The sequence below is a fragment of the Vulpes lagopus genome, chromosome 2 (genome assembly GCF_018345385.1).
Source record: "Vulpes lagopus strain Blue_001 chromosome 2, ASM1834538v1, whole genome shotgun sequence".
Lineage (NCBI taxonomy): Eukaryota > Metazoa > Chordata > Mammalia > Carnivora > Canidae > Vulpes > Vulpes lagopus.
The window spans coordinates 15,408,952-15,436,134 of record NC_054825.1 but is presented as its reverse complement, the minus strand read 5'-3'; the positions used below and the strand labels follow the sequence as shown (position 1 = coordinate 15,436,134).

Here is a 27,183-nt window from a genome sequence, read left to right as displayed (position 1 = left end):
TTTCAGTAGGGTACTGGGTAATCACAGGCACCAGGAAGCAGGGTCCCCCATTACTCCCAATTTTCCTGATTCTACAAGCATTTAAATTTTTTTTATTTTTAAAATATTTTATTTTTATTTATTTGAAGGAGAGAGAGAGCATGCATACACACAAGCAAGGATGGGGTAGGGCAGAGGAAGACGGATAATCAGACCCCCAGCTAAGCAGGGAGCCTGACACGGGGCTCTATCCCATGGGCTCCATCCCAGGACCTCAATCCCGGGAACTTGATCCCAGGACTTTAATTCCAGGACCTGGATCCCAGGATCCTGGGATCACGACCTGAGCCAAAAGCAGGTGCTTAACTGACAGATCCACCCAGGCGCCCCCGAATTCTACAAGGTTTTATTCTCTCTTTCTACAAACAGATTTTCTCTACACGGTGGTGATAATAACTGACATTATCTCATACATCTCCTCTTTTCAGCTCTGTGACCAAAACCACAAAGCATCTTCCCCTCCAGCTTTAAATTTTATTTTATTTATTTTTATTTTTTTTAAATTTTATTTATTTATTTATTCATGAGAGCACGCAGAGGGAGGCAGAGAAATAGGCAGAGGGAGAAGCAGGCTCCCTGCAGGGACTCCAGTGTGGAACTCCATCCCCGGACTGGGATCATCACACCTTGAGCCAAAGGCAGACGCTCAACCGCTAAGCCACTCAGGCATCCCCTCCAGCTTCAAATTTTAAAAAGAGTCCAAGGACAGAGCATGTATTTGCTAGGCCTGGGTTACATGTCTACCACGGTCTTTAAGTCGAGAAATCAGAACTAGGCTTGGTAGAATGGAGCAAAGTAGAGACTAGTCCAACAGAAAACAACAGATGTCCACTGATTTTATGGTATATAGGTCTGGGAGAGCAGACATCCTGAGACTGGATGGCCTGGACATTTTCTTTCAGGCAGATGAAAACCCACATTCATCCAGCTAAAATTTTTCCATTCTCTTTGTGAGGAGTTTCCATGGAGAGGCTAGCTTCATGGGGTAAAGTAGCAAGAACACAGCTCATGCAGTTTCTCACTGGGGCACATCCTTATTGCTATTTCAGCCCATCCTTCCCACGGCTCACATGTTAGTCCATAGTCTTATGGCTTATGGGCCTTTCTTTTCTCTTTACATGCTGCTCATATTCCCTTCCCTAAAAGCTACTCTATTAAGAGGGAGATTAGCCAAGTGGGCTGGTTTGATTATGTGCTGATTTAACTCGTAATCATAGACCTGGAAAAGAAAATGTCAGACACACTTTAATAGCTCAGGATATAAAACACGGAGTACAAAGCAAACTGCAGGCTTTCTGGTCACTGGAATGGTAATTCTACTGGAGCAGGCAAGGAAAGAACATAGTGAAGAATAATGTTTAATATCAATTGTGGCAATGTCCAATTTTTGTTTGGGAAGACCATGCAGTAGGGAATGGAAGGGGAAGACATTAAGTCTTCAGAACAGTGTATATATATTTAGAGCTAAGGTTAAATGATGAGAAAAAATAAATGAAGTATAATTTCATTGGCTATCTGATTAGGTCTAGCATGGACTGTATCTGCAATGGTGCTATTAATTTGGAAATATTGGACCTTGTTCTTCTCTATTTGGCAAGGACCTGACTGAGATGGAGAGAAACAATCATGCTTTTGCAGTTTACAATGCACTTTCCTATAAAATATACCATTTTAATCCTCCCGACTAGGCCAAGAGAAGTAATGTTATTCCCATTTCACAGAGTGAGAAACATGGGCTAGAGCCCAGAAATGTGGCTGATGAGTTTGAAAAGTTGAACATCAGCATTTTCCGTTTTAGGGCACAGAAGTACCTAGCAAGCTTCTAAAATGCATGTTCCTGGTTCTCTACAGCCAGCATCTGATTAAGTCAGTTTGGCAAAGGGCCCAGGATACTGAATTTTCTATCACACACCCCAGGGGATTTTGAAGTATGTATACTTATGAAACACCATCCCCACACTACCCAGGTGGCAATGTGAGAAACCGAAGCACGTAGACCATGTGGTCATATCATTTAACTTTTTTGAGCTTTGGTTTCCTCACCTGAAAAACAGATAATAGGGCAGCCCGAGTGGCTCAGCGGTTTAGCGCCGCCCTCAGCCCAGGGCCTGATCCTGGAGACACAGGATCGAGTCCCATGTCAGGTTCCCTGCATGGAGCCTGCTTATGTCTCTGCCTCTCCCTCTCTCTCTCTCTCTCTGTCTTTCATGAATAAATTAAAAAAAAAAAAGAAAAAAAAAAAGAAAAACAGATAATAAAAATAACTAGGTGCCATGCCAAGTGGTTCACATATGCTGCCTCCATGAACCCTTTCTATAACCCTCGGAGTGTGGTGCTATTGTTGTTCCCATGTTATAGGACTCAAACGTAAACCATTTCTACCCTCTCCCTCTTTGGAGAATTACCAGGAAGAATAGAGGCAATAGGAATATCTAGCACATATTCCTGATGTCAAATGAACCTCAGCATCTGTTATAACTAACTGCTAAGACTGATAATGCGGACAATACAGCCACTGTGAAGATGCAGAGCCTGAACCAGATCATCTCCAAGGCGCCTTCCAGCTCCACCATGTTGCAATTTCAGCATATCTTTTCTCTACATATAGAGGTTCCTACAAAGAGTGTGGCAGTAACTTAACTGAACTATAGTGAGTGACCCAATTCTTCCTTTAAATTGAAATTTGTTGATTTTTTTTAAAAAAGAGGGAGCCTAGACAAAGACTAGACAGAGAAGGAGAAAAATACAAGAACTATTGTGCCTTGATAGTATGGTTATGGGTGATATTTTTTATTTAAGCAGTTTACTTTTACATATGTTAATATAGTTTCTATAACAAAAATGTGGAGGAAAAGCAGGATGTCCAATTTGTCTTGTGCCGCCAATTTACTGTATATTTCCTCAATGTTTTTTTTTTTTATCACAGTAACTGAAAGTTCTCTTTAAAAAATAAAAATAAAAAAAGAAAGATATCAGGTATCCACAAAGAAAGACTTCTGAGCTGATGGCCCTAAATCTAGTTTTAACTCATTAGCCTCGGCTTATCTCAAAATATTAGAGGTAAAATATGATCCAATCTGTATCTCCTGCATAGTGTCATATTGTTTAAATAGAAAGTTCTCGGAACAATCTGTATCATCACTGAAACACTTCATTCAGTTCTTGGGCATTAAATGTAATCTTCTGTTCCTGCCCCATATCGTTGAACAGTGCTTTCAACTTCATTGCAAAGGCAACTACTGGAGCCTGATACTGGACATAAAGCATAAACACTTGCAGTTATGAATCTAAGTTTACTTTGCTTCAGAAATAAAAGTTGTTGATGAAAGAGGAAATCATTTAGATCCTATGACCTTACCTGTAAGCATTAGAAAATTACCTGTATTTCACTTAATGCACTCTTCTACTTTCAGAGAAAGTAATCTGTATTTTCATTTGCTCCTTAATTATCCTTTAGCTTTAACAGAGTGACCTTGTAAATTCATATTTTGAGTTCAGAGAGCATGGTCCCTGTAGCAATGAGGGGAACAGTCCATGTCTCAACGTCCTAGATGACATTGAAAGGCACTAGGGAACATGGGTTTGAAGATGAGAAGTGGGTAAAGGCATGGACCTTATGGATTCAATAATCTCAGGGGAGGGATGGTGGTGGTTTATACTTGGATGCTAGCAGCAGAGGAGATAAGAGGTGCATTATAGATACATCTGGTTGATTCACTCTTATATTCCCTATGCCTAGGTATAGAGTTTGGCATAGTAGGGATTCAATAAACATTTCTTGAGTGAATAAATGAGGGGAATTTGGGCTGTTTTTTCACTTCTGAAATGGGGTTGGGGGTGGGAGCTACTAGTAGTAACTATCTCTGAGGGTTATTGTGGGGATTAAATGAGGTAACTCCCATAAAGTGCTTAGTATAGCCACAGAAACATAAAATAATGGTAAGATGTGTATATGAAACACGTAGATATAAAACATTTTGGGGTTTAACTTTGAAGAGATGGGGGTAGACTTCCACTCTTCACTTTTTTTTTTTTTGAAAGAAAGAGGGGCAGAGGAGGAGGAGAAGGAAGAGAGAGAGAGAGATTGAGAGAGAATCTTAAGCAGGCTCCATGCCCAACGCTGAGCCCAACTTAGGGCTTGCTTTCATAACCCTGAGACCATGACCTGAGCTGAAATCAAGAGTTGGATGCTTAAACAAGCCACCCAGGTGCTCCTTACTCTTCATTTTATGCACTAAAAATAAAGGAAAGACAAGAATGTTGGAAGTGTGAGTCATTTTTTACTTCCTTTTTGTGATTTTTCCTACTTTTTGAAATTGTTCTCTAATGAACTTGTGGAGTGAAGACAGAAATGAAAGGATAAGATTGCTCAGAATTTCAGGGTTTTATTTTTAATTTTTTTTAGAATAATTTATTTATTTATTTATTCATGAGAGACACACAGAGAGAGGCAGAGAGACAGGCAGAAGGAGAAGCAGGCTCCATGCAGGGAGCCCGATACGGGACTCGATCCCCGGACTCTAGGATCACGCCTTGGGCCAAAGGCAGGCGCTAAACCCCTGAGCCACCCAGGGATCCCCCTCAGGGTTTTATAAATCATCAGAAATGTGAGACTTTCTTCCTGCTCCTTCTGCATGGCTCATTTCTCTGACTCCATGAATGTGGGTATTATGCTCTCCTCCTCCTCTCCCCATCTCTTTTAGGTTCAGAGTAAAGTGAGCTTTTGACGCTATTACAAAACATGAACAACCACCTAGTTCATCCCCAAGGTCTGCAGCCTCTTACTCCTTCAAAAGAATAAACACATCTATTTAGTGGTTAAGAGTCCCTTGAGTTGAAACCATTCATCAGAGTAACTACCAGCCATCTGTCTGAGGTATAATTTATCACTAAAGAAATGGGGCTCCTTGTTGGGATTTGCAAATTGTATGTCCAAAGGAGAGATCTGATGCTTTTTAAGAGGGGACACCAAAAGGTAGAAGTAAGATGTGCAATTGGAGGCATAGGGAAGGGCAGAGGTCATCAGGAAATTTAATTGTTAAGGTTAACCTTAGGGTCACCTCAAGAAATAACTATGCTAGAATGAGCTCTAAGAAGCAAACTGTTCAGTCTGGATCCTCCTGCCAAACACAAGAGGTACTCCCTCTTCAATTTCTCTGACTCACTAGTCCTCAGTAGCTCCTTCATGTTTGCCTTTCTAGTGCCGGTGTGCTTTTCCCTAAGGTTTGCTCTCTCAGCTCACATTCAGCTGTTGTTGCTAAGACCAAGCAGTCCGTTGTTCCCAACCCTGGCTCTACATTAGGAAACTACTGGGGAACTTAAAAAAAAAAAAAAAGTGCCTGGGCCCTATTCAAGATCTGTTAACTTTGAATCTCTTCTTGGTGGATCCTGGGCGTTACTTTTTAATTTTTATTTATTTTTTTCCCTTAAGCTTTTCAGGTGATTCTAATGTGCAGCCTGCATTGAAAACTGCACTATGAATGAAAGAAAGCTCAAAAAGTGACCCTTCTCAGGGAGAGTTTACTTTTCGTAAAAATCTAGAAGACCAGGAAACTGTTAACACACAAAAAGGCATGTAATAGCACTATTCACAATAACAACCATAATAGTAATAATGTTATTAATACTGATAGCTAATATTCATTGAGCTCTCAGTGGGTTAATTTAACTCTCAACAACTCTATGAGATAGTTACTATTATTATTAATATGCCCATTTTACAGATGAGCAATCCACGGCACCAATAATTTGCCAAGCAAGGCAGTGCTCAGGCTGGGATTCAAGCCCCGGCAGTCCAGCTTAGAGGCCACAGTCTTCACGAGCTCTACTGCCCACTTGCAGTGTTGAAATCACAGAAGTGCTGGTATTGCAGACAGAGTGCCAGCATGTCCATATCCTTGTTCTTAGGTAAATCCATTCATGTTCCAGAGGACTACACTTTAAAAAGAGGCTATGGATAATATGTGCCACTTCTCTAATATAATTTGAACTAACCAAGAGACTTCATCCTGTTTTTAAAGCAGCGTAAATTATTAACCAGCCTTCTGTGATTCCTTTTGCAATCTAATTCACGAAATAAATCCATGGCATCAGTTAGTATCATAAGTTTTCTATAAATTGCTCATCAATCAGTATGTGATATAAGATAAAGCAGTAAGAGTTTTCCTCCAAAAGAATGGTCTTTCTGTTTGTGACAAATTATTCTTGGCAATATAATTAGCCAGAGGGGTTATTGAAACAGATGGGAAATGTTTCTTCCAAAATTTGAGAACTGAAATGATTCTTATTCTGTCTTGTGATAAATGCCAATTAAAATAGTTTTCCCTTCACAGGAAAAATTAAGAAAAAAATAGTTTAAGGAAATATCAACCCCGATTGCCAGGGGAAATTTGTTTCTGCAGTAAAACAAGCAAAACAAATCAAATCCCTTAAAATTAGGAACAGACTGTCTTCTGAAGTGAAGTTCACATCTGGAGATTTTTATAAAATTTATTGGAAAAGTTCCGGTTATCTCTATTTTTAACATAACAAAAAGATTCTTGTTTGTTGAATTTGATCTAAAATGTTACTTTTAAGGCAGGTTCTGACACAGCTTGTACATGGCTGGAAAATGTTCTCTGTGTGGACAAAGAAGCAAGGATCTTAGATATCGAAGCCAAAATAGACTATTGATCAGCTGGACACTCAAATATTCTTTCTAAATTATGTCTGGTTCCCATCACCAGCCGTGTGACCAATACGCAAAGAGCTGAAAGTAAATAGTGAAATTAAAGAATTGTGTTTATTAATACTCTTCAATACATGGACTTAAGTTGCATTTACAGAATGCTACTTATACTAGGCGTTTTGGCAAAGATGTTGTTTAAGGTATCAAAAAATAGAAATGCTAGCTAGAATGTATTTAAAAGGACCCTGGTAGGGTGGCTCAGACGGTCAAGCATCTGACTCTTGGTTTTGGCTCAGGTCATGATCTCATGGGTCATGAGATGGAGCCCTCTGTCAGGCTCTGCACTCAGCTTGGTGTCTGCTTGAGATTCTTTCTCTTCCTCTACCCCTCCCCCCACTAAAATAAAAATGAGTAAATAAAATCTTTTTTTTTTTTTTTTTTAAAAGACAGACCCTGGAATGACTAAATTCTCACCTGTGTAAAAGTCAAAGTTCATAAAATTGAAATGTTCTTCCTAAGCACAAGATATCCTTTGGTCATATACAAGTTTCCATGCTAAATTTTGATTTTTTTAGGGCAGCCTGGATGGCTCAGTGGTTTAGCGCTGCCTTCAGTCCGGGGCGTGATCCTGGAGACCTGAGATCGAGTCCCACGTTGGGCTCCCTGCATGGAGCCTGCTTCTCCCTCTGCCTGTGTCTCTGCCTCTCTTTCTGTGTATGTCTCTATGAATAAATAAATAAAATCTTAAAAAAAATTTTTTTTGATATTTTAAAAACCCATGAAAATGAATCAAACTCTGTTATTTCACAAGTAAATTGCCTTTTTCCTCTTCATCTTGTGTTCTCATCATTTCTCTTTGTCACGGGTACCATTTATAATCATTCTTCCTCATAATTTCAACCTTCTCATAAATTGAGTTCTACCTTTTTTTGCCCCTTCTCTCCTCAAGTAGTCTCATTATCTCTTTCTGCACACATTTTCAACTTGAGTTCCTGTTCTTGATTGCTTAATTCTTTTTATATTTCTTAATAAAAATTCCCAAAAGTGAGAATTGGATTGCCCCAGCTCATCCCTGTTTGATTAGAGCTTTTGTGCCAAGTCACCTTGTAAAACTGTGGTGAGCCTAAGGATTGGCTGCCCCTGGATTGGCATATACCTCTGTGCTAATTATCTGTGGCAGGGATGAGCAGAATCATGTGTACAAAACATGGCTGCCTAAGTAGGCTTTATCAATGAAGGATATGGAACGGATAATATCCTCACAAGGAGTTAAGGGCTTATCTCTCATTATTATCTAGTGCAGATGGTGAAGGAGCAGTGGATTATTCAAAATCCATAATCATGGAAATCTGCAAATACCTAGACATTTTACTTAACCGCGTAGATGAACATACCAAAGGTAGAAATTTACCTTGAAATTCTATGAATCTAATGCATCTTAGAAAGAAATAATTTAAGCAATATACTATGAGTATTGAATTAGGTCTAAGTCTTTGGAAAATATGTAGATATCATCACAAATAATTTAAAGAATACAGCTTAAAGAGCAGTGGCAATCAATAATAAGAAACTAGCCTAGTTAAAAATGTTTGTAGACAATATTGTGATAAATATATGTTCTTTTTTAGAAAGCATATATTTTAATTTTGAATGGAGTGTTCCATTTATCTTCTTCATCTCAAAAATGACTGAGCCAGCTAAGAAATAATTTAGATAAGGTCAGCTAAAATAATTATAGCCCATGGAGCAATCTAGAACCCAGGGGTGAATTACTTTATAGTTGGGTTAAAAAGAGTAGAAATCTGATAAGAGCTATAAAGTAATAAATGTTAAAGACAAGGATAATTGGACATCTTATTTATATTTTCTAGTAATTCAGGACTAAAAGGACATGTGATAAAATGAAAAAGCAGAAAAAAATTTAAACTAGTGACGCTTTTTTTTAACTTAACAATTAACTTTAGAAACTTAAATCATGGGATAATTGCTACAGATAGTTTAAGATGATTCAGAAAGATTAGGCATTCATATGAATGAGGATAGCAGTTGCAGCAACAGAGTTAGAATAAAAATAATGAGCAGTAGGAAGTCCTGAGGCTTTAGGGCATACACTGATCATAAGTCAAGGGAAATGTTCCTACCTGATATAACATTGTAGACCCGCCAGGACTCTTGGGCATCTACAAGCCTTGTAAGAGTGTAGGGGCTTGGCACTGGTTTCTCTGGTGGTTTCTCTTGAGTTACTGCACCCTCAAAGGCATCAAACCAATGCAATATTGCTGCTTTGCTGTTTATTCATACATATTTTTGGTGTCTGGCTAGCTCATAATCGCCCATATTTTTTCCCTTTTAATGAGGTTGATTTTTTTTCTCATTTTGAGTGATCATTTCCAGTTTCACCCTTTCCAATCTTTGTCTAATAAGTATTTCATTTTGACTAGTCTGCATGTTTAAAAGAAGATCAGTTGAGCCAAGAATCTGTCAGTAATGATGTTATTATTTATGCAGAAGAGACTTGGGGTAATCTTAGAGATAGACATTTCCTTAAGCATCCCCCTAGCCATTAAAAATAGTCAGGGCTGTTGCTGATGATTCCTGCCAGACTTGAGTTTGGGGAGGGTGCTTCCTAGTGAAGACCTAACCTTTCATTCTAATTCTTCCCTTAAATTTATTCATTGTGTAGTCAGAGATGCTAAAGTCTTATTGTAGTCCAATCTCCACTTGGAAATACATAGCTATCTACTATGATTGACTTGAGGTATGTGTCAAATCTTTCATCCAGGAGCTACTCTGTCTAAAATCTCACCATCAGTATTTAATTCCTTTGTGTTTTTTTCCCTCATTGGCCTTCTTTGAAAAATATAAACATTTCCTCCACAGAGACTATATTCTACGAAATCACCAAAGGGTGTTAGGACTTCTTAGATTCATTTTCCTTTGAACAGGCCAGGTAGTAGTCAAGGAATGTTCATATTATATGTGTGCGTGTGTGCGTACTGGTACAGGGGCAGGGAGAGGTTGTTGGGGATGGCAATGGAGGTCATACATCTTTACACTTTTCTTATATTCCTTATCTATCAAAACTATTCTCAGGAAATAGGCATAGTCATTCACGTTAAGATGTTAATGACTGATACAAACTAAATGTGCCAGCTCTTTAAAGGCATTTGCAATATAACAAGTGCTCCCAAATCCTTACATTCAAAGGACAAACCTGCTGAGTTCCAAGTTTTCATTGATTGTGGTGGTAGTGTATTTTGTTCTCTGAAGCTTCCAATAGTCACCGTGGTCACCCCACACGTTGGTCACTAACCTCATTCAGCATAAGGCAGTGGGCTGTGAAGTTGCTGCCACCTGAGAAAAAGGTAATGGGCAGCAAGATGCAGAGGAATTACTAAGCTTGCTCTGTGGCTCTCTAGTATCCCATGGCTCCACTGGGTCCTACAACAGTGTTTTCTAAGAAGGATTAAAAGCAGGCATTATCCGGTAGAGCTTCACAGTTTAAAACAATAGCCTTAACATTTTATATCTGTAATTTTAACTCTTCCAACAACATTCAGGGAGGGCCAATAATTTTTGCTATTTTACAAATAAAGGAGCTACGGGTGAGTGAGGTATATGTTTAGTTGTGGAGTTCGGGTCTCCTGGCTCGGTGTGCTGTTCTCTTGGCACTGTTTTGTGCTACCTTTCCTAAATTGAAGGACTGTGTCGAGTGAGAAAAAACATGTCCATAAAGTATTTAAAAAAAATGTCTATCAAGTGGTTTAGATAATTTAATAAACAAAATTCTTGCACATGCTTTCTAGTTGTGGATAAAACATTTTCTGTTTACTGAAGAACCAATTTTCCTAGAAAAATACATGTCCTCTTCAAGGGTAGAAAGAGTTTCAGACTACATCCTAATTTTTAAAAAATGGAAAACGTGAGAGTCTTGCTTAAAAAATCAGCAATGTTCATGTTGACTTTTTTTTCATTTAATTCAAAATTTCACATCAGCTTTGCAGAGGGACATGGGTGAGGGACTTACAATAAGAATTGTAAGGCTGGTTTTAATTTACTTGTGTACATTTTCAAAATTACTGTGCCTGGAGTCTTCCAAGACTGATGTTTTTAATAAGTAGAATGTCGTGTTATCGGGATTTGTGGGGCCTGGCTATCATTTGTCAGATATTTTTCTTTTTTTATATATGTGCTGTTTTGCAGTTCTTTGTCTCTGAGCTCTATTCAGGGAAACCTCCCTGTATCCTGATGGCTTCGTCTCTGCTGATCAGAAGGTCCATAATTCTCTTTCATGCTCTTTTCCTTGTAAACATAAACATATTTTCCTGTGTCAGGACCCCAAGCAGCTTTCTAAAAGCTAGTATGTTATTCTTATGAATTGTTTATTTTGCTTGGGAGCTTTTGTTTTTTAAGTACTTCCTGTTTTTCTTCCTATGACTCGCTTTCTCTTCAAACAGAAGGAACATGAAACAAACCTCAACTTCACTAAAGGTTTATAGAAATTCTACCTTTTTTTTTCCATATGTGGGCAATGCCTTAGGAGTGTGATTGTAGCAGCTGGATTTTTTTCACAAATAAAAGAATCCTTTCTATTACTCAAAATCACAAGTATCTCCCTATGTCCAATGACACTACTTTTCTGTGTATGACCCCAGTTAAAGTTGGTTTGTTTGGATGTAAGATGCATGATGCTGCATAGTGCAGTGATTGCTAATATTAGAGTCCTCTTGAGAAATTAGAATTATCTATTGGTGACAAATTATGATTTCTGAAAATAAAAGAATGTGATACTTTCTTTTCTGTTATCTGATTCAAATTGGACTTTTGTTCACTTTTATTGACAGAACTGCATTTTTAAAAATTTATTTATTCATTCATGAAAGACACACAAACACACACACACAGAGGCAGGCAGAGACACAGGCAGAGGGAGAAGCAGGCTCCATGCCGGGAGCCTGATGTGGGACCCAATCTCAGTTCTCCAGGATCACGCCCTGGGCCAAAGGCAGGCGCCAAACTGCTGAGCCACCCTGGGATCCCCAGAACTGTATTTTTAAAAAGAGTTTTGTTCTTTCTCATGAAGGAAAGTGACAGCAAATGATTTCCTGGGTATAAAAGTGACTTTTTATCTTCTGGGGGTCCTCATTCCTTTCAACATTACCCTGGGGAGGAGAGGATAGGAAGCCTACTAGGTGTCTTGCAATAGGTTGGAGAGTTCCAAATTTAGACATCCCTTCTTGGCACATTTTGTCAGGCATTGGGCCATGCCTTTTCTTCCTTTATTTTTTCTTTCTTACATCCTCCTCCCATTCAGTAAATCAAATTCTTACATCTCCATTTTCAAGAGGAATTTTGCTGCTGGTTTGGCTTGTCTAATTGCATTTCTTTTTAAAAGTATGCCTATTTCCTTTTTGGCTTTTCTTTCCATACTCAGGCAGAAATTTTAGTCAACCAGTTAATGAGTATTAATTGATAATTTTTATGTTGCAGGTTCTGAGCTGGGCTTTCAATGTATGTCTTTAGCTCTGCTAGTATACTTGCACTTGGTTCTAAGTTTCAGATTCAAGGCTCATTCTTTGGTTGTTTGTCCTTTGGTTAGTTTTGCCACTGCAGTCACTAACTTGTGTGACATTGGGCAAGTCACTTCCTAGAGCTTTGGAAGGCCTTTCTGGAACTGAGCATGGATGATAAATTAACCTGAACATGCCTGGCATTAGCCTGAACTATGAGGTATAAGACAAAGAAAACTGCTTTGTCCTTAGCTCTGTCACTCTATGAGTTTGGATAAGATACTTCAATTTTTTGGGTCCCAGCATCTCATTTGTAAAATAGACTAGATCCATCTTCAAAGTAATGAGAGTTTCCTATAGCTCTGTTTTTTTTTTTTGTGTGTGTGTGTGTGTTTTGTTATTTTGTATTTGTGTGTTGTATCAACCTAAATCTCTTTCAATAATCTTTCCCCTCATGTGGAATTAGAATGAATTCTGTTCCTAAGAGTATTTTTTTTTTTCCTAAGAGTAGTTTTTGATGAACATTCAATATCAAAGTTTGTATGGTGCTTGACCATTTTTGTGCACTTTCATATTTTCTGTTTGGACCCTCGTGTGAACTCAGAAATGGACATTGATGGGTAGTTTGAGTTTTGCATCTTACAGGTGGGAAAATTGATGCATAGAAGTTAATGGGTCATGCAAGAGTCATCTCTATATGGGAGGCAGAATTAGAACTCAAACCCAAGTTTTTGTCATAGACCGTATGCCACCTTTTGAATTTTTTATGAACCCACATAATTTAAATTAATTTATTATTATATTTTTAGAAGTAAATCTTAATTTTCAACCAAAGCTTACTAAAAGCCTATAATGCTGCATCTCCTGCTCCTATTCCCTATTTCCTAAGACAAAGCAGTGTAGTATGATTATACTGCTGTCTAGATTTATCAGTTTTGAACATGCAATTACTCTGTATTAAATAATGAAGGATTTACCCCCACCCATCTTTATCCTTTTCCTACTTTTTAAATGTAGACATATTATAAATTTTTTTGTAAATCAATAGTGTTTATATGACTATGTAAATATTGTTTACCAATAAACTGTCATGTACAAGTTCCTTTTTTTCTTAGTCAACAATTGCTTCATTTTGTTCATTTACTTGATTTTCTATGTGCTTATTCCATTTTCCACCCAAATACTCCAAGATCCATCACATTTTATTAGTATTTTTTTTCTAAAGCTCAAACAGTTCCAAGCAGTCCTATCAATTATTTTTTCTAGTTATGTCTCCCTCCCCAGCCCTCTGCTGCAGGTTGGACTGGTTGCTCTGTTGGTTTGGGGCATAGCTGTCTGTCATTCTAAGATATTTCTTTATAATTCTTTTATGTTCAGTCTCTTCTCCCTTTACCATTCTCCAGAAGTGTTTTTTTTTTTAATTTTTTTAATTTATTTATGAGAGTCACAGAGAGAGAGAGAGAGAGAGAGAGAGAGAGAGAGAGAGGCAGAGGGAGAAGCAGGCTCCATGCACCAGGAGCCTGATGTGGGATTCGATCCTGGGTCTCCAGGATTGCGCCCTGGGCCAAAGGCAGGCGCCGAACCGCTGCGCCACACAGGGATCCCCTGTTTTTTTTTTTTTTTTTTTAAAGAAGAGTTCCCTACAAGATAAATTTTACGAGTGTTTGTGTGTCTGAAAATGCCTTTATCCTCATACTTGATTGATAGCTTGGCTGGGTATAGAATTCTAGGTTGACAATAATTTCTCTTCTATCTCTACTTACTTTTTAGCATCTAATTTTGCTATTGAGAATTTTAATGCTATTCTTCTAATCCATTGCATTTGCCTTTCCCTCACTTTTTTTTCTTTCCATTTGTGAGTCTTTTAATTCAATGTTTTAGGTGGTAGTGGGTCTTTCATATGGAGGTTCAGTTCAGTTCTGGGAAATCTTACTCTGACGTTAATACAAACAAGTTTTGTCTTCTCCTACACAGGAGTTGTGCATTAATGTACTATCACATTAATAAATATACAATATTATACATTCTTAATTTAAGAGAGTCTGTTATGCATAATCATTAGTGAATCTCTTTTTCCCCCCAGTTTTTCCCTCCTCGATAAGAGTAGAAACGTTGTCTTTTTATTCTAATTTCTAGGAGATTTTCAGACTTTATTTTCTAAATTTTTAAAATTGTTTTGTATTTTGGCTACCCTACTTTCACTTTTTATTTTTTGTTCTCTGAGTGTCCTTTTGTTTATTAAAGAGTATCCAGCTCTTTTTTTTAAAAACTATATTTATTTATTTATTTATTTATTTATTTATTTATTTATTTATTTATTTATGATAGAGCACGAGCAGGGGCAGGAGCAGGGGCAGAGGGACAGGGAGAAGCAGGCTCCTCATTGAGCAGGGAGCCCGATGTGGGGCTTGATCCTAGGACCCCGAGATCATGACCTGAGCTGGTGGCAGACATCCAACTGACTAAGCCACTCAGACACTTCTCCGGTTCTTGTTTTATGATTGCATAAATATTCCCTTATCACTTGACTGTGTTTCCTCTAATTCTCTTTTTTGTTTGTTTTGGTTTCTTTTATGAAAGAACCAAACAAATGAATCCTTACTGTCTGTATTTAAGAGAGTCATGGAAAAAAAAAGAGAGACTTATTGACTCAGCAGGCTCCACTATTGGGTGAGCTGGAGGTTGGCTTGACTTTTAGTTTGGAGACCCCGAATGACAATGCATTTTCTCTTGGACTATTCAATTTTTACAGATAGATATCCTTCAATTTTCTGTCCGGGGGTATTCATTGACTGTAGGTATTCTGGGAACAGGTAGGAAAAGGTGGTAGGGAAATCCACCAATCACTATAAAAATATTTACCTAATTGCCTCATTTTTAACTGTGTACCTCACTCTCTCCTTCCATTATGGTTGGTGCTCTAAGGCTGGAGCCTCTGAGATTCAATTTCTTGAGATTTAACCTTCTGTCAGGGTTGAGTCTGGGGTCATCTTTGGCTGCTTGGGGTGAGGAAGGGGACCTTGGGCCCTTATATTGCCCTTAATTATTCTCCTTGTTTTCATCCTTGAGCCCCAACCCTACCTTTCATGGTACTGCTTACCTCTGAGTCCTGGGCTCTTTGGGCTTGTTTCTTATTGTTATTATCTCTGTAGGCATAAATGACTTAGTTATCACTTCTCCATTCCCTTTCCTCCTTCCAATGCACTGACCCTTTCAAATGCCTTGACCTCTTATCGACAAATTGGTTCTCATTTTGTTATTGTGAATTTATACTTTTAAAATTAAAAAAAAAAAAATCTGTCCTGTCAAGTTGGTAGAGTTTGGAGCAGAGGTAAGTGCTCATACTTAGTCTACTATGTTTAACAGAAAGTCCTAGCCCATATTTTTATTGAATTAAATTTCATGAAAGACAAATTTCTGCAACTGACTACTAGCAATAAACTTTTTGGGGAGTAATAAGTATGAATATTTAAAATGAAAGTTGAAGTATGTTCGTTTTATTTCCCAGTTAAAAAATGTTATTAGCCCCACAGTATGAATTTAGAATCTTTGGAATTATTTCCTTGGATTTACTTATAACAATATGCTTGAAATGTGTTAAGTAGAAAAATTGGCAGGATCAGAGTGTATGTGTGTATTTGCAAGTGTGACATCAAGAGAAACCGATAGAATCCAAGAGAAAAGCAGTGTTAGATTTTGGTGGGGAGAAGGTTGTTGGTATTTCAGCACCTAGCTGCATACATGTTTTTAATATCATCAATAGTTTTTTAATGAGTACCTATGATTGATTTTTTTTTTTTTTTTTTTTTTTTTTTTTGCTGTCTAGTGCCACAGACCATTCATGTACTATCAGTGTCTTAAAAATACTGCCCCAATTACACTAAGGATCCCTTTGAACGAATGCATTTCTGGCTCTTGTGGCCAGGCTATCTGCAGCTCTCATTATCTTGGCTGCTTTCAGAAGCCTCATATGAGCCAAATGGTGAACAATAGAGATCATTCTTCAGTCAAGCAACTGAGAAGGGGCTGCTTTGGTTCATTAGTCCAAATAGGATCTTTTACTTTTTGAGTTGCAATCAAAAGATCAGTGGGATTGTCATTTCTCTTGTTCTTCTTAAAAAATCATGTGAATTTCCTTCATTTGGCAGTGTGAAGTCTTAGCTTCTTGCCCATCATTTTATAGTACCATTGTTAAGTGGTATGAATGGAAATAAAACACATTCCCCAAATATCTGAAGGTCCTGATATAAAGCTAATTGTGGAGAAAACAAGTATTTTTCTTATCTCTTCCCCTTGGAGAAATTGTAATAGATAATTCCAATCTTAACAGTTTCATCCTACTTCAGTAAAACAGATTTTTCTCTCCACTACCTCTTTGGAGTAAATTTTCACCTTCCTGCTGGATTTATGACTGCTATTACCAATACGATGAATTATTACAGTGTTGGATAGCACTATGAGGATGCTGACTCTACTTTTTTAGAAAAAAGAGATAACCATGTTGGAGCATTAAAATTTCTTGATCATAGAAGACACTGAAACATTAGTCCAGATTCTAGGCAAGCTTTATCACTGACTTTTTGTGTGACTGTTGTAAATCATGTAAGTTTTCTGTGTCTACATTTATAAAATACATAACCCTCAACTATATAGGGGAACTCCCAATCTACTGAGCCTAACATATTATAGATAAGCTTATCCAGGGGGTAAATCTCATGTTTTAGTCATCTTTGTTTTCTCTTCCTTAAATTCATAAAAGTTACTCAGTAAATGTTGACTAAAAGAGTATGAAAGAAAAAAAAATGGATATAGGGCAAGTGGTAATCCTGTGAGATCCTCGTGATGGTAATTTTATATAGATTTAGTATATTCAGCTTGATTCTAAAGGCAAAGTTGAGAGGAAGCTGTGGGGCTGCATGTTCTTTAGTGTAACATGAAGTACTGAGCTGATTATAGTGGTTATGAGATTAAAAGATATATATTTTTAATGGGCAAATCCTTTGCTTGAATACAGGCTACAGTCAGTGTGTGGCTGAGCAGTGATCTCTCTTGTTAAAGGGGCTCCAGTGTACCCTTTGAATTACCTTTACACTCACTGACTGTTTTAAGGGCTTGGCTACCTTCCATATTTCTGAAAGCAACTCTACATTAGATGTGAGAAAGATGTGGCTCACTTTAAACTTTGGCTGGCATGCGAGAAGAATGGAGAAGACCGCAGAGATTGTTCATGTATGTCCACCACAAGAAAGAGTTCTGGATTTTATAGTCATGGAAATTAAAAGGTGTGATCCAGAACAATATCCTCCTTTCAACTGTTCCCCTCCCCCCCACCCCAGAATGTTCTGTTCCTCTTCTTCCTTCGTCCCAAGTTGTCTCTAAGGAGCATCCTGATACAAAAGAGACGTCAAAGGAAGAAGGGGCTGTCCTCATTTTCAGGTTTGAGGATGAAATTTCTAGTACTGATATTATAGGGGGATTGTGATTTGTTGTATTAATGAAAATCATGGTTTTCTTTTTTTTTTCCCCCCTTTCCCTTTCAAAGGAGCCACCTCTCTCTGGACCTTGGTCTTCCTTCCTTAAGTCACTGCGGAGGCATTTGCGAAGCAAGCCAACACTTACATTTTATTCACTAAAGTAGAACAAAGCAACTGCTAATAGAAATAGCCTGATAACTAGTGGAAAAAAGCCACAGGACTGATGGAAGCCACAGGACTTGTGTTTAGAGCTCGGTTCATTGCTTTCACCCAGCCCGCCACTGACAAATCTTTCAACCTTTTCTGAGTCTCTCTATCCTCATCTGCAAAATGGGGTTAATGGAGGATTTCATGTGCAACGTGGGGGATAAAAGAGATTAAAAGAGATGACGTGGGTACATTATGCCCGAAAATACATGAGTTGAATCTTAACAATAATATGTCTGTGTGGTTACAGCTAAAACTTTTTCTCCTTTCGCTGTCAGAAATGCCTTCGGTAGATTTCAAAATCTTTTTCATACAGTCTGCTCTTCTTTGGTGGGGGATCCCATTACATGGCTTGTAACTCGAGTATGCGTGGCTGCAATGTGCGTTCGGCTTCCTTTCTCAAGGGCTGATGCGAGCTTTTAAGAGAAGACACAAAAGTACAAAGCAAAAATTTCAGCACATGCCATCAAATCTTGGAAAGTCATCTAGAGGAGGAAAAGATTGCCGCTGAGAAAGGAAAAACGCTCTTTTCTGGGCATCATTTCTGCTCTTCTTGGAAAAAATTAAAAAAAAAAAAAAAAAAAAGCCCAGATGTTGCAATATTTTTCAAGGCAGAATATTGTCCCGGATGGAGGAGGAAACCCTGACAAGCAGAAAGAAGGAGATACCTGGGGCTCCGAGGCAGCACGGGGGGGGGGGGGGGGCGCCCTGGGCTCAGAGCCTCGCAGCTCTTTGTTGGGGGCGGGGACCCCTCCTGTCCGCGGACGCAGCGGCTCCCCCTCGGCCAGTCCCTCCGCGCTCGCGCTCGGGGCTCCGCGACCCCCGCGGCCGCAAGCCCCGCCCCTCCCGGTTCGCGCGGACCCCACAGCGCGTCGGACTGCGGCGCCTTTAAGACTTTTGCCTGCTGCACATGCTCAGCTCTTTGTGCGTTGTCGGAGTTTTTCTAAGAAAAAAAAAGAAGAAATAGGCAGGAGGCTGGGGCGGAGGGAGGGGAAGCGCGGGGGCAGGCGCTGCACTTTCGCAGCTGCGGGCGGCCGACGGGAAGGGCTCGGGTCCGCCCGCGGTTGGTGGGGCTCCGGGGGCGCGTGGCGAGGGCGGCCGGTCCCCGCCCAGCGGCGCGCAGAGCGGGGAGGCCCCGCGGGCTCGAGGGCCGCACCTGGGACCGGCCTCCGCCGCGCTCGCGGGCCGGGCGGGGGGGGGGGCGCGGGGGAGTCCCCGGTCCCGGTCGGGGCGGGGCGAGACCACGGCGCTGGGCCCGGGGGGGGACACGTGGGCTGGCGCGGGGGGCGCAGGCGGCCCGGCCCCCCTCGCGCTCCAGCCGCAGCCCCGGCGCCCGGCTGACGGCCCGGGGGAGACGACGGCGGCCGGGGGCGCGCTGGCCGCGGGCCCGGCGGTGCGGGACTGAGCCCCGCTCCCCGCGGCCCCCCCCGCGTTGGGCGCGCCCACCTCGGGGCTCCCGCGGCCCCCGCCCTCCCCGGCGCGCGGGGCCGGAGCAGGCAGTTGGCGCGAGCCGCGGGCGAGGCGGGGCCGCGCGCGGGGTCCCCTCCCCTCGCGTCCCCCGCCCCCGCCCCCGCCCGCAGGTCCCCTCCGGAGCGCCCCGCGCCGCCCGCCGCCCGCGCCGCGCGCTCTCCCTCCGCCTCCGCCTGCGCCTCCGCCTGCGCCTCCGCCTCCGGCCGGGCCCCGGGGCGCCGCGGCGCCGGGCTGGGCTCGCGGACGACAAGGTCAGGAGAGCGAGAGGCGATGCCCGAGGGCGCCTGGCGGGAGCCGAGCGGAGGCGACGGCGACGGCGACCGGGGTCTGTCCCTGCTGACCCGGGAGCGGGACTGGGGCAGGCGGCGGTGAGGAGGAGGAGGAGGAGGAGGAGGAGGAGGAGCAGGAGCAGGAGCAGGAGCGGCGGCGGCGGCGCGGGTGCCTCGGGCCGGGTTCCCCTCTGCGCGCCCCCCGCGCCCCGCCCCCGCGAGCATCGCTGTCGGCGCCTGCGAGCCCAGCCGGGCCGGGCAGGGGCGCCGGGGAGGATGCAGCCGGGGGGCCGGGCCCGCATGGGCCCCCCGCAGCCCGCGGCCCCGGGGCTGTGCAAGGCTCGGCCGGTCGGCGGCGGCGGCGGCGGCGGTGGCGCCTCCTCCTGGCTGCTGGACGCGAGCAGCGGGCTGCTGTGCTACGGCTTCCTGTACCTGGCCCTCTACGCGCAGGTGTCCCAGTCCAAGCCGTGCGAGAGGACCGGCTCCTGCTTCTCGGGCCGCTGTGTCAACTCCACCTGCCTCTGCGACCCGGGCTGGGTGGGGGACCAGTGCCAGCACTGCCAGGGCCGGTTCAAGTAAGTGCCTTCGCGGGACCCCGCGCCCCCGCCTGCCCCGCCCCGCCCCGCCCCCGCCCCCCGCGCGCCCCCGGGTCCCGGCCCGGCCCGGCCCCGGGAGCTCCCCGCAGCTCGCCGGCCCCTGCAGCCCGGGCGCCCCGGGCACCTGGCCCCGCCGCGGTCGGGATGCCCGCAGCGACTTGGGCGCCCCTGCCCTTGAGCATTTCCGTACTCCGTTCCCGGTGCCAAACACCATTCTGTTAGGCCCCTGTTTTTTTTTTTTTTTTTTTTTCGAATAAAAAAAAAATTATGCAGGTAACTCTTGAAATGCTTGAACGTTGCAAAAATATTCAAACAATGCAGAAGTAGAAGGGTTAAAAGTTACGGTCTCGCGGTGCCTCCCTCCACTCGCATCGCCCTGCTCTCTCTCTAGAGGTAACACTGCTGACTTTTCAGTTTATTTAGTGTCATAATAGTGATCTTAAGAGTTCACGGTGGGCTTACAACGTGCCAAAGACCGTGAAGCGCCTGACGTGGATTATCTCATTTGTTCCTCGCAACTCTGCGAGTTATTAGGATTATTAGGCCGGATTTACAGAGAGAACTGGAGGCGATGAATTTAAGTCCTTTGCCCAAGATTATTACACGGTAGTAAGGTCTGAGTTGTGGTTCCAGATCGGCTCGCCTAACTCTAGAATGTTTTCATTTTAGCCAATAAATTGAATTTGCCAGGCCGAGTTTAATTGAGTATACAAGAGTGATTTTGGGTAACCTAAATTAATGATGAAATGCCTGGACTTTTTAACGTGAAGATAATGGATTTTTCGAACTGTTTATTTCACTATCAGTTGTTGTGTGAGACCATGACTTTGGTTTTTCTCTGAAGCTCAAGGCCCCAAGGAGTTTGCTTTACAACAAGGATACTTCCCCTCTCTTGGCCGATGTTTATTCAATTCCGGCCAGATATGAAAAAGAAATAGGTGAATGGGTGGGTGGGTGGGTGCGGGGAGCAGTAAGTACCATAGTTGAGGCCGTTAGGGTAGCCATCTGACCATTTGCAGAGAACAGTCATTAAGTAAGGCAACTTTTTAGACTTCTAGGTAGATACTGTGAAATTTGCTGGTTGTTTTGTGGCTCCGAGATTATGCTATATAGATTACTGATATTTACTGTTAGGATGATAGCAAAATCTAAATGAAATGTCTTGGGTTCTAAGGCAAAGGAATATGGTTCACCTTATTAATGGATTATAGGAGGATGTCCTGGAAATTTTAAATACAGCATATTTTCCTTTTTTTTTTTAACTGTTGCAATTTTGAACAATGCCTGCTTAAAGGGCACTTATAATTTTAGGTAGATCCTACTATTTAAATTAATTTCCAGCAGGTTTTTGGAAGTTAAATCTCAAAATAGAGGTTGATGAAATCCATTTGTAGCAATACATTGAAATGTTTTCTTCCTACTGTCACAAACTAGTATAATGCTGTAGTTTTTTGATACTTTTTTTTTATTTGAAAGAGATGCTAATTAAAAGTTTTAAGTATTTCAGGATAAGGAAAGCTATCTTACTGAATTGTGCTTGTGAGTAGCCTTTATTACTTAAGTGGTTTTAAATTTTTTTTAGATTTTTAATTTTATTAGAGCACAAGCAGGGGGAGTGGAGGGCAGAGGGAGGGGGAGAAGCAGGCTCCCTCCTGAGCAGAGGGCTCCATCCCAGGACCCCAGGATCACTAGCTAAGCCTAAGGCAGACTCTTAACCGACTGAGCCACCTAGGCACCCCTACTTAGGTGTTCTTAAACTTTGGCTATGACAATTGCAGCGAGCACGAATTTTGAACATATAAACTGGTAGCCAACAAAACAGCTACATCGATTTTTTATATCTTTCTAGAAATAAGTAGGAAGATAACCTGGTACATATGTGATTGAGAGATTTTGACCTTTTTGTGGGTTGATTTGCTCCATTTGTCTAAAGAGGACAAAGATTCCTGTAGTCCCAAGAAGCTCCTCTTACATTTTATAGTAGTGGAACTTGTTAATCAGCTAGATCAGCAGCCTGTAACCTCACTAGCCCATGTTGTCCCAGTTAGTAGGAAAGATCACAGATCAATTTAAACTAACTTAAATAACATAAGGAGGTGGTGTTCATAAACATAATACATTAGTGAGTAAAAGAGGAATAGCTTCTTAAATATAGTTAAATAACAACTAACCCTGAACTAATCATTGAATATAAATCATTTCCTTGGAAACTGTTATTTCCCGTGATTCATTGTACTGTATTGATAAGTATTTTTTCATTTCTTTATGGAATACAAGCTATTAATTAGAGTAAATATAACTGGTACTACTCTGTTTTATGTATACTCTTAGGGGTAAAATGTAGTATTTAATGTTAAAGGGAAGAATCAATTCAGAAGAAAATTCTTCCTGGTAAAGTATATGTTAAGCTAAAAAAGGGTGGTAGCTTGTTTTACTCAGCATTTGAAGTAATATCATAGTGGGAAAGACTTTACCTAGAAATTCTCACTTCATTAATTATCTTGAAAATCTTTTACTAAGCTGAAGGATAGCAACCTAGCAAACAGATATCAAAAATGATCAATCTTGGTAAGCAGGTGTCAAAATTAATTGGCTGGTTCCATGGTAACTTAGTTTTTTTCTACGGTGGGGATTTCACTAGGGAATAAGAGTATTCTTCAAATGGTTCTTTAGAATGGAAGATTGATGGTGGGGAGGGATGCAGAAGCAAATATGGTATCAAAAGTGGTACTTTAGTTCTCTTAGCACTGATTCCAGTCTTCTGTTTCTATTTGAAAAGAACAAAACACTCAGAATTATAAGCCATTTCTCTCATAGGTAAAACAAAATGAATACTTTGAACCTCGTCTGAAAGGTTTGGGAAAAGACAGTGCCAATTTGAAATCTAATAATTAGGATGTAATATATGCTAATTTGAAGTATATTTACTTGAGTAGCTTAGTATAACATTAGAGAACATTTTACTATAAGATTTGTTTAAATGAATGACATTTTCTTTTAGAAACTAGTTCTTTAGAATTTTTTCTGTAGAGTAGTTGAGATTTATATTTATATAAATTTATATTTCATGTTCAGACTTGGACATTTTCTGGCTAATGTGACTTAGGAACCTATGTTTTCTAATTTGTAAGCAAGAAAACTAAATTAATGCTCTGAAATTGGAAAATATCTCATACTATGAATAATTTCTAAATGTAACTTTATTAAAACATTTATTGAATATTTAAAAAATCTATTACATCTTATTGTATTTTTAATGTATATTGATTTTTTAAAAAAAGATTTTATTTATTTCAGAGAAGAGAGCACATGGATGCACAAGTTGGGGGGAGGGGGAGAGGGAGAAGCAGACTCCCTGCTGAGCAGGGAGCCCTACTGGAGGCTTGGTCCCAGGACCTCGGGATCATGACCTGAGCCGAAGACAAATGTTTAACTGACCGAACCGCCCAGGTGCCCTGTAATGTAGATAGATTTTTCTTAATCTCTTAGGTTAATCAAATGTAGATATGGAAATTCTCACATTTTTAGTAGAAGTATTCTATTTCTGGGGACAGCAATGGTGAAGATATAATATTGGGACTTCATTGCTGTTAAAAACAGAAAGGGGGGCCGGGTGGCTCAGTGGTTGAGCATCTGCCTTTGGCTCAGGGCATGATTCCCAATTTCCTGGAATCAAGTCCCACATTGGACTCCCCAGAGGGAGCCTGCTTCTTGCTCTGCCTATGTCTCTGCCTCTCTCTGTGTCTCTCATGAATAAATAAATCTTAAAAAAAATAAACAGAAAGGGACAGGGTTAAATGTGTAAATATGTTTCCTTAGCTACTACTGAAAAAAAAAAAACAACAACACACATTTGGAATCCTTTCTATTAATAGAAAAACTGTCAGTAACTATAAAGTTGCGTTGAATGCTCCCTGACCTCAAGTATGTTTGTTTTTCTTTAATTTGTTAATATTTTTACCCATAAGGTTTTTTAAAGCTTTTATTTAAATTCCAGTTATTAACATACAATGTAATATTAGTTTCAGGTATACAATATAGTGATTCAGCACTTCCATACAACTCTTGGTACTCATTGCAATAAGTGTACTCCTTAATCCCCATCACTTACTTAATCCATCCTCCCTCCACCACCTTCTGGTAAGAGTCTTCTTTATTTAATTAAATTAATTTTTTTTTTAGAGAGATAGTATGTGTGCATGGGGGGAGGGCAGAGGCAGAGGGAGAGAGATAGAATCTTTTTCCTTTTTTTTTTTAAAGGTTTTATTTATTTATTTGAGAAATAGCACAAGTGGGGTGGAAGGTGGATGGGTGGGGAGGGGCAGAGGGTGAAGTTCAAACAGACTCCCTACTGAGCAGGGAGCTGACTGGGGGCTTGATCCTAGGACCTTGGGGTCATGACCTGAGTGGAAAGCAGACACTTAACCAACTGAGCCACCCAGGCACCCCAAGAGAGAGAATCTTAAGCAGGTTCCACACCCAGTAAGGACTTGTCAGACTATGTCACTCCTTATTATGTATACTCTTATAGTGTTCTTTTTCCTTTTTGGTACTTTCAAGAGGCGTTATTCAGTTATGATTAAAATTTTTTCATTATTTTTAAGACCTTTTCTTGAGGTGTAATTGACATGCAGTAAACTGAATGTTTGTAATGTTTTATTGTACATATACACCTCTGAAACTATCACCACGGTCAAGATCATAAAAATATCCATCACACCCAAAATTCCATGTGCCTCTTGATAATCCCTGTACCCAAGCAAATACTGAACTGCTTTCTGTCACTATAGATTTGTTGGACTTTCTAGAATTTTTTGTAAGTAGAATCATATACTATGTACTCCTTTTTATCTGGCTTTATTCACAGTTTATTCATTTTGAGATTCATTAATGGTGTATCAAGGATTTATTCTTTTTAGTTACTGTGCAGTATTCCAATGTATGGATATACCACAATTTGTTTTTCACCCAGTGATGGATATTTGGGTTTGTTTCCAATTTTTGGCCATTCTTTATAAAGCACATCTGAACTTTTATGTGGAAGTCTTTATATGGACATCTGCTTTCTTGGGTAAATACAGAAGAATGGAATGGCCAGATCACATTGTGGATACATATTTACCTTTTCAACAAACTGACAACTTTTCCAAAGTGGTTGTATTATTTACATTCCCACCAGCAGTATATGAATGTTAATTCACAATCTCACCAACACTTGGTACGGTCAGTCTTTAATTATGAGGGTTCTAAGTGGTTTGTAGTAGTATCTCATTGTGCCTTTAATTTCTATTTCTCTAATAACTAATGATGTAGAACGTCTTGTCATATGCTTACTTAGAATCTATATATTTTCTTTGGTGAGGTGTCTGTTCAAAACTTTTGCACATTTAAAAACATTTTTTTCTTTCTTGTTACTGATTTTTATGAGTTCTTTACACATCTGGATACTAGTTCCTTTTCAGATTTATAATTTGCAAATATATTTTCCCAGGCTGGGGCTTGTCTTTTCATTCTCTGAGCAGTGTTTTCAAAGAACACAAGTTTTAAACTTGATGAATTCCAGTTTATCACTTTTTTTCTTTTATGAATTTTATTCTTGGTGTTGGATCTAAGAAACCTTGGCTTAAATTGTTATTTCTCTTTAATTTTTTTTTCTAGAAGTTTTGTAGTTTTAGATTTTACATTTAAGGTTTATAGTCCATTTTGAGTTAATTTCTGCATACGGTGAGAGGTATGGATCTCAATTCTTTCTTTTTTTTCCTTTGCATATAGAAATTCAGTTGTTCCAGGACCATTTTAAAAAGACTATCCTTGAGGTGCCTGGGTGCCTGGGTGGCTCAGTCGGTTAAGTGTCCAACTCTTGATTTCGGCTCAGGTCATGATCTCAGGGTTCTGGGATCAAGCCCTGCATTGGGCTCTGCACTCAGTATGGACTTGGTTTGGGATTCTCTCTCTCTCCTTCTCTCCCTGCCCCTTTCCCTGCTTGCCCTCTTTCTCTCTCTAAAATAAATAAATAAAATCTTAAAAAAAAAATAAGACTATCCTTTCTCTGATAAGTTGCTTTGTATCTTTGCCAAAACCACTTGTTCATATATTTGTGTATTTCTGAACTCTCTTCTGTTCCGTTGATCTCTTTATTTGCACATCAAGACAAAAATGTCTTGATTATCGTAGCTTTATAAGTCATGAAGTCAGCAGGTGTTAAGTCCTTTAATCTTGTTCATTTTTCAGTTATTCTGGCTCTTCTAGGTTCTTTGCATTTCCATATGAATTTCAGGATCAGCTTGCCAATTTCTACAAAAAAAACCTGCTGGGATTTTACTTGGAATTATGTTGAAGCTATAGATTAATTTGAGGGACAGTTGACACCTGTCCCTCAAATTAATCTCAATATTAATATTGAGTTTTCTGGCTCATGAACGTGGTATATCTCTCCTTTTATTTAGGTCTCTTTTAGTCTCTCAGCAGTATTTTAAAATTTTCAGTGAACAGGTTTTACAGCTCTTCTCAGATTTTTCCCTAAATATTTCACATTTTTTGATGCTATTATAAATTATATATATTTTTATTTTTAATTTCTGATTGTTCCTCTTATTTGGAAATACAACTTTTTTTGTTTATTAATCTTGTATCTTTCAGTCTTGCTAAACTCATTAGTTACAGATTTCTGTAAATTCTTTATGATATTCTGAATAGATTATGTTGTTTGCAAATAAAGATACCTTTCCTCCTTTCTGTATAATCTGGATGCCTTTTCTTTTTCTTGCCTTATTTCACTGGCTAGAACCTCCATTGCAGTGATCTATACTTGTGGTGACTTTGGTCAACTATAAGCAATTCATGATTTAGGGAGATTATATATATATATATTGCAGTATATATTAGATTTTATTTATTTATTCATGACACACACACACACATACACACAGGCAGAGGGAGAAGCAGGCTCTA

General features: G+C 40.2%; 1 protein-coding gene across 3 annotated transcripts in view; it reads left to right on the top strand.

The window, feature by feature from the left end:
- Nucleotides 1–19,586: 19,586 nt before the first annotated feature.
- The window catches only part of ATRNL1 (attractin like 1), a 760,501-nt gene continuing 752,904 nt past the window's right edge, over nt 19,587–27,183 (top strand). For all 3 annotated transcript variants that reach the window (XM_041742630.1, XM_041742631.1, XM_041742632.1), the window contains exon 1: nt 19,587–20,211. In XM_041742630.1, the coding sequence (XP_041598564.1) occupies nt 19,913–20,211 (299 nt within the window). In that variant the 5' untranslated portion in view covers nt 19,587–19,912. The remainder of the gene's footprint in view (nt 20,212–27,183) is intronic.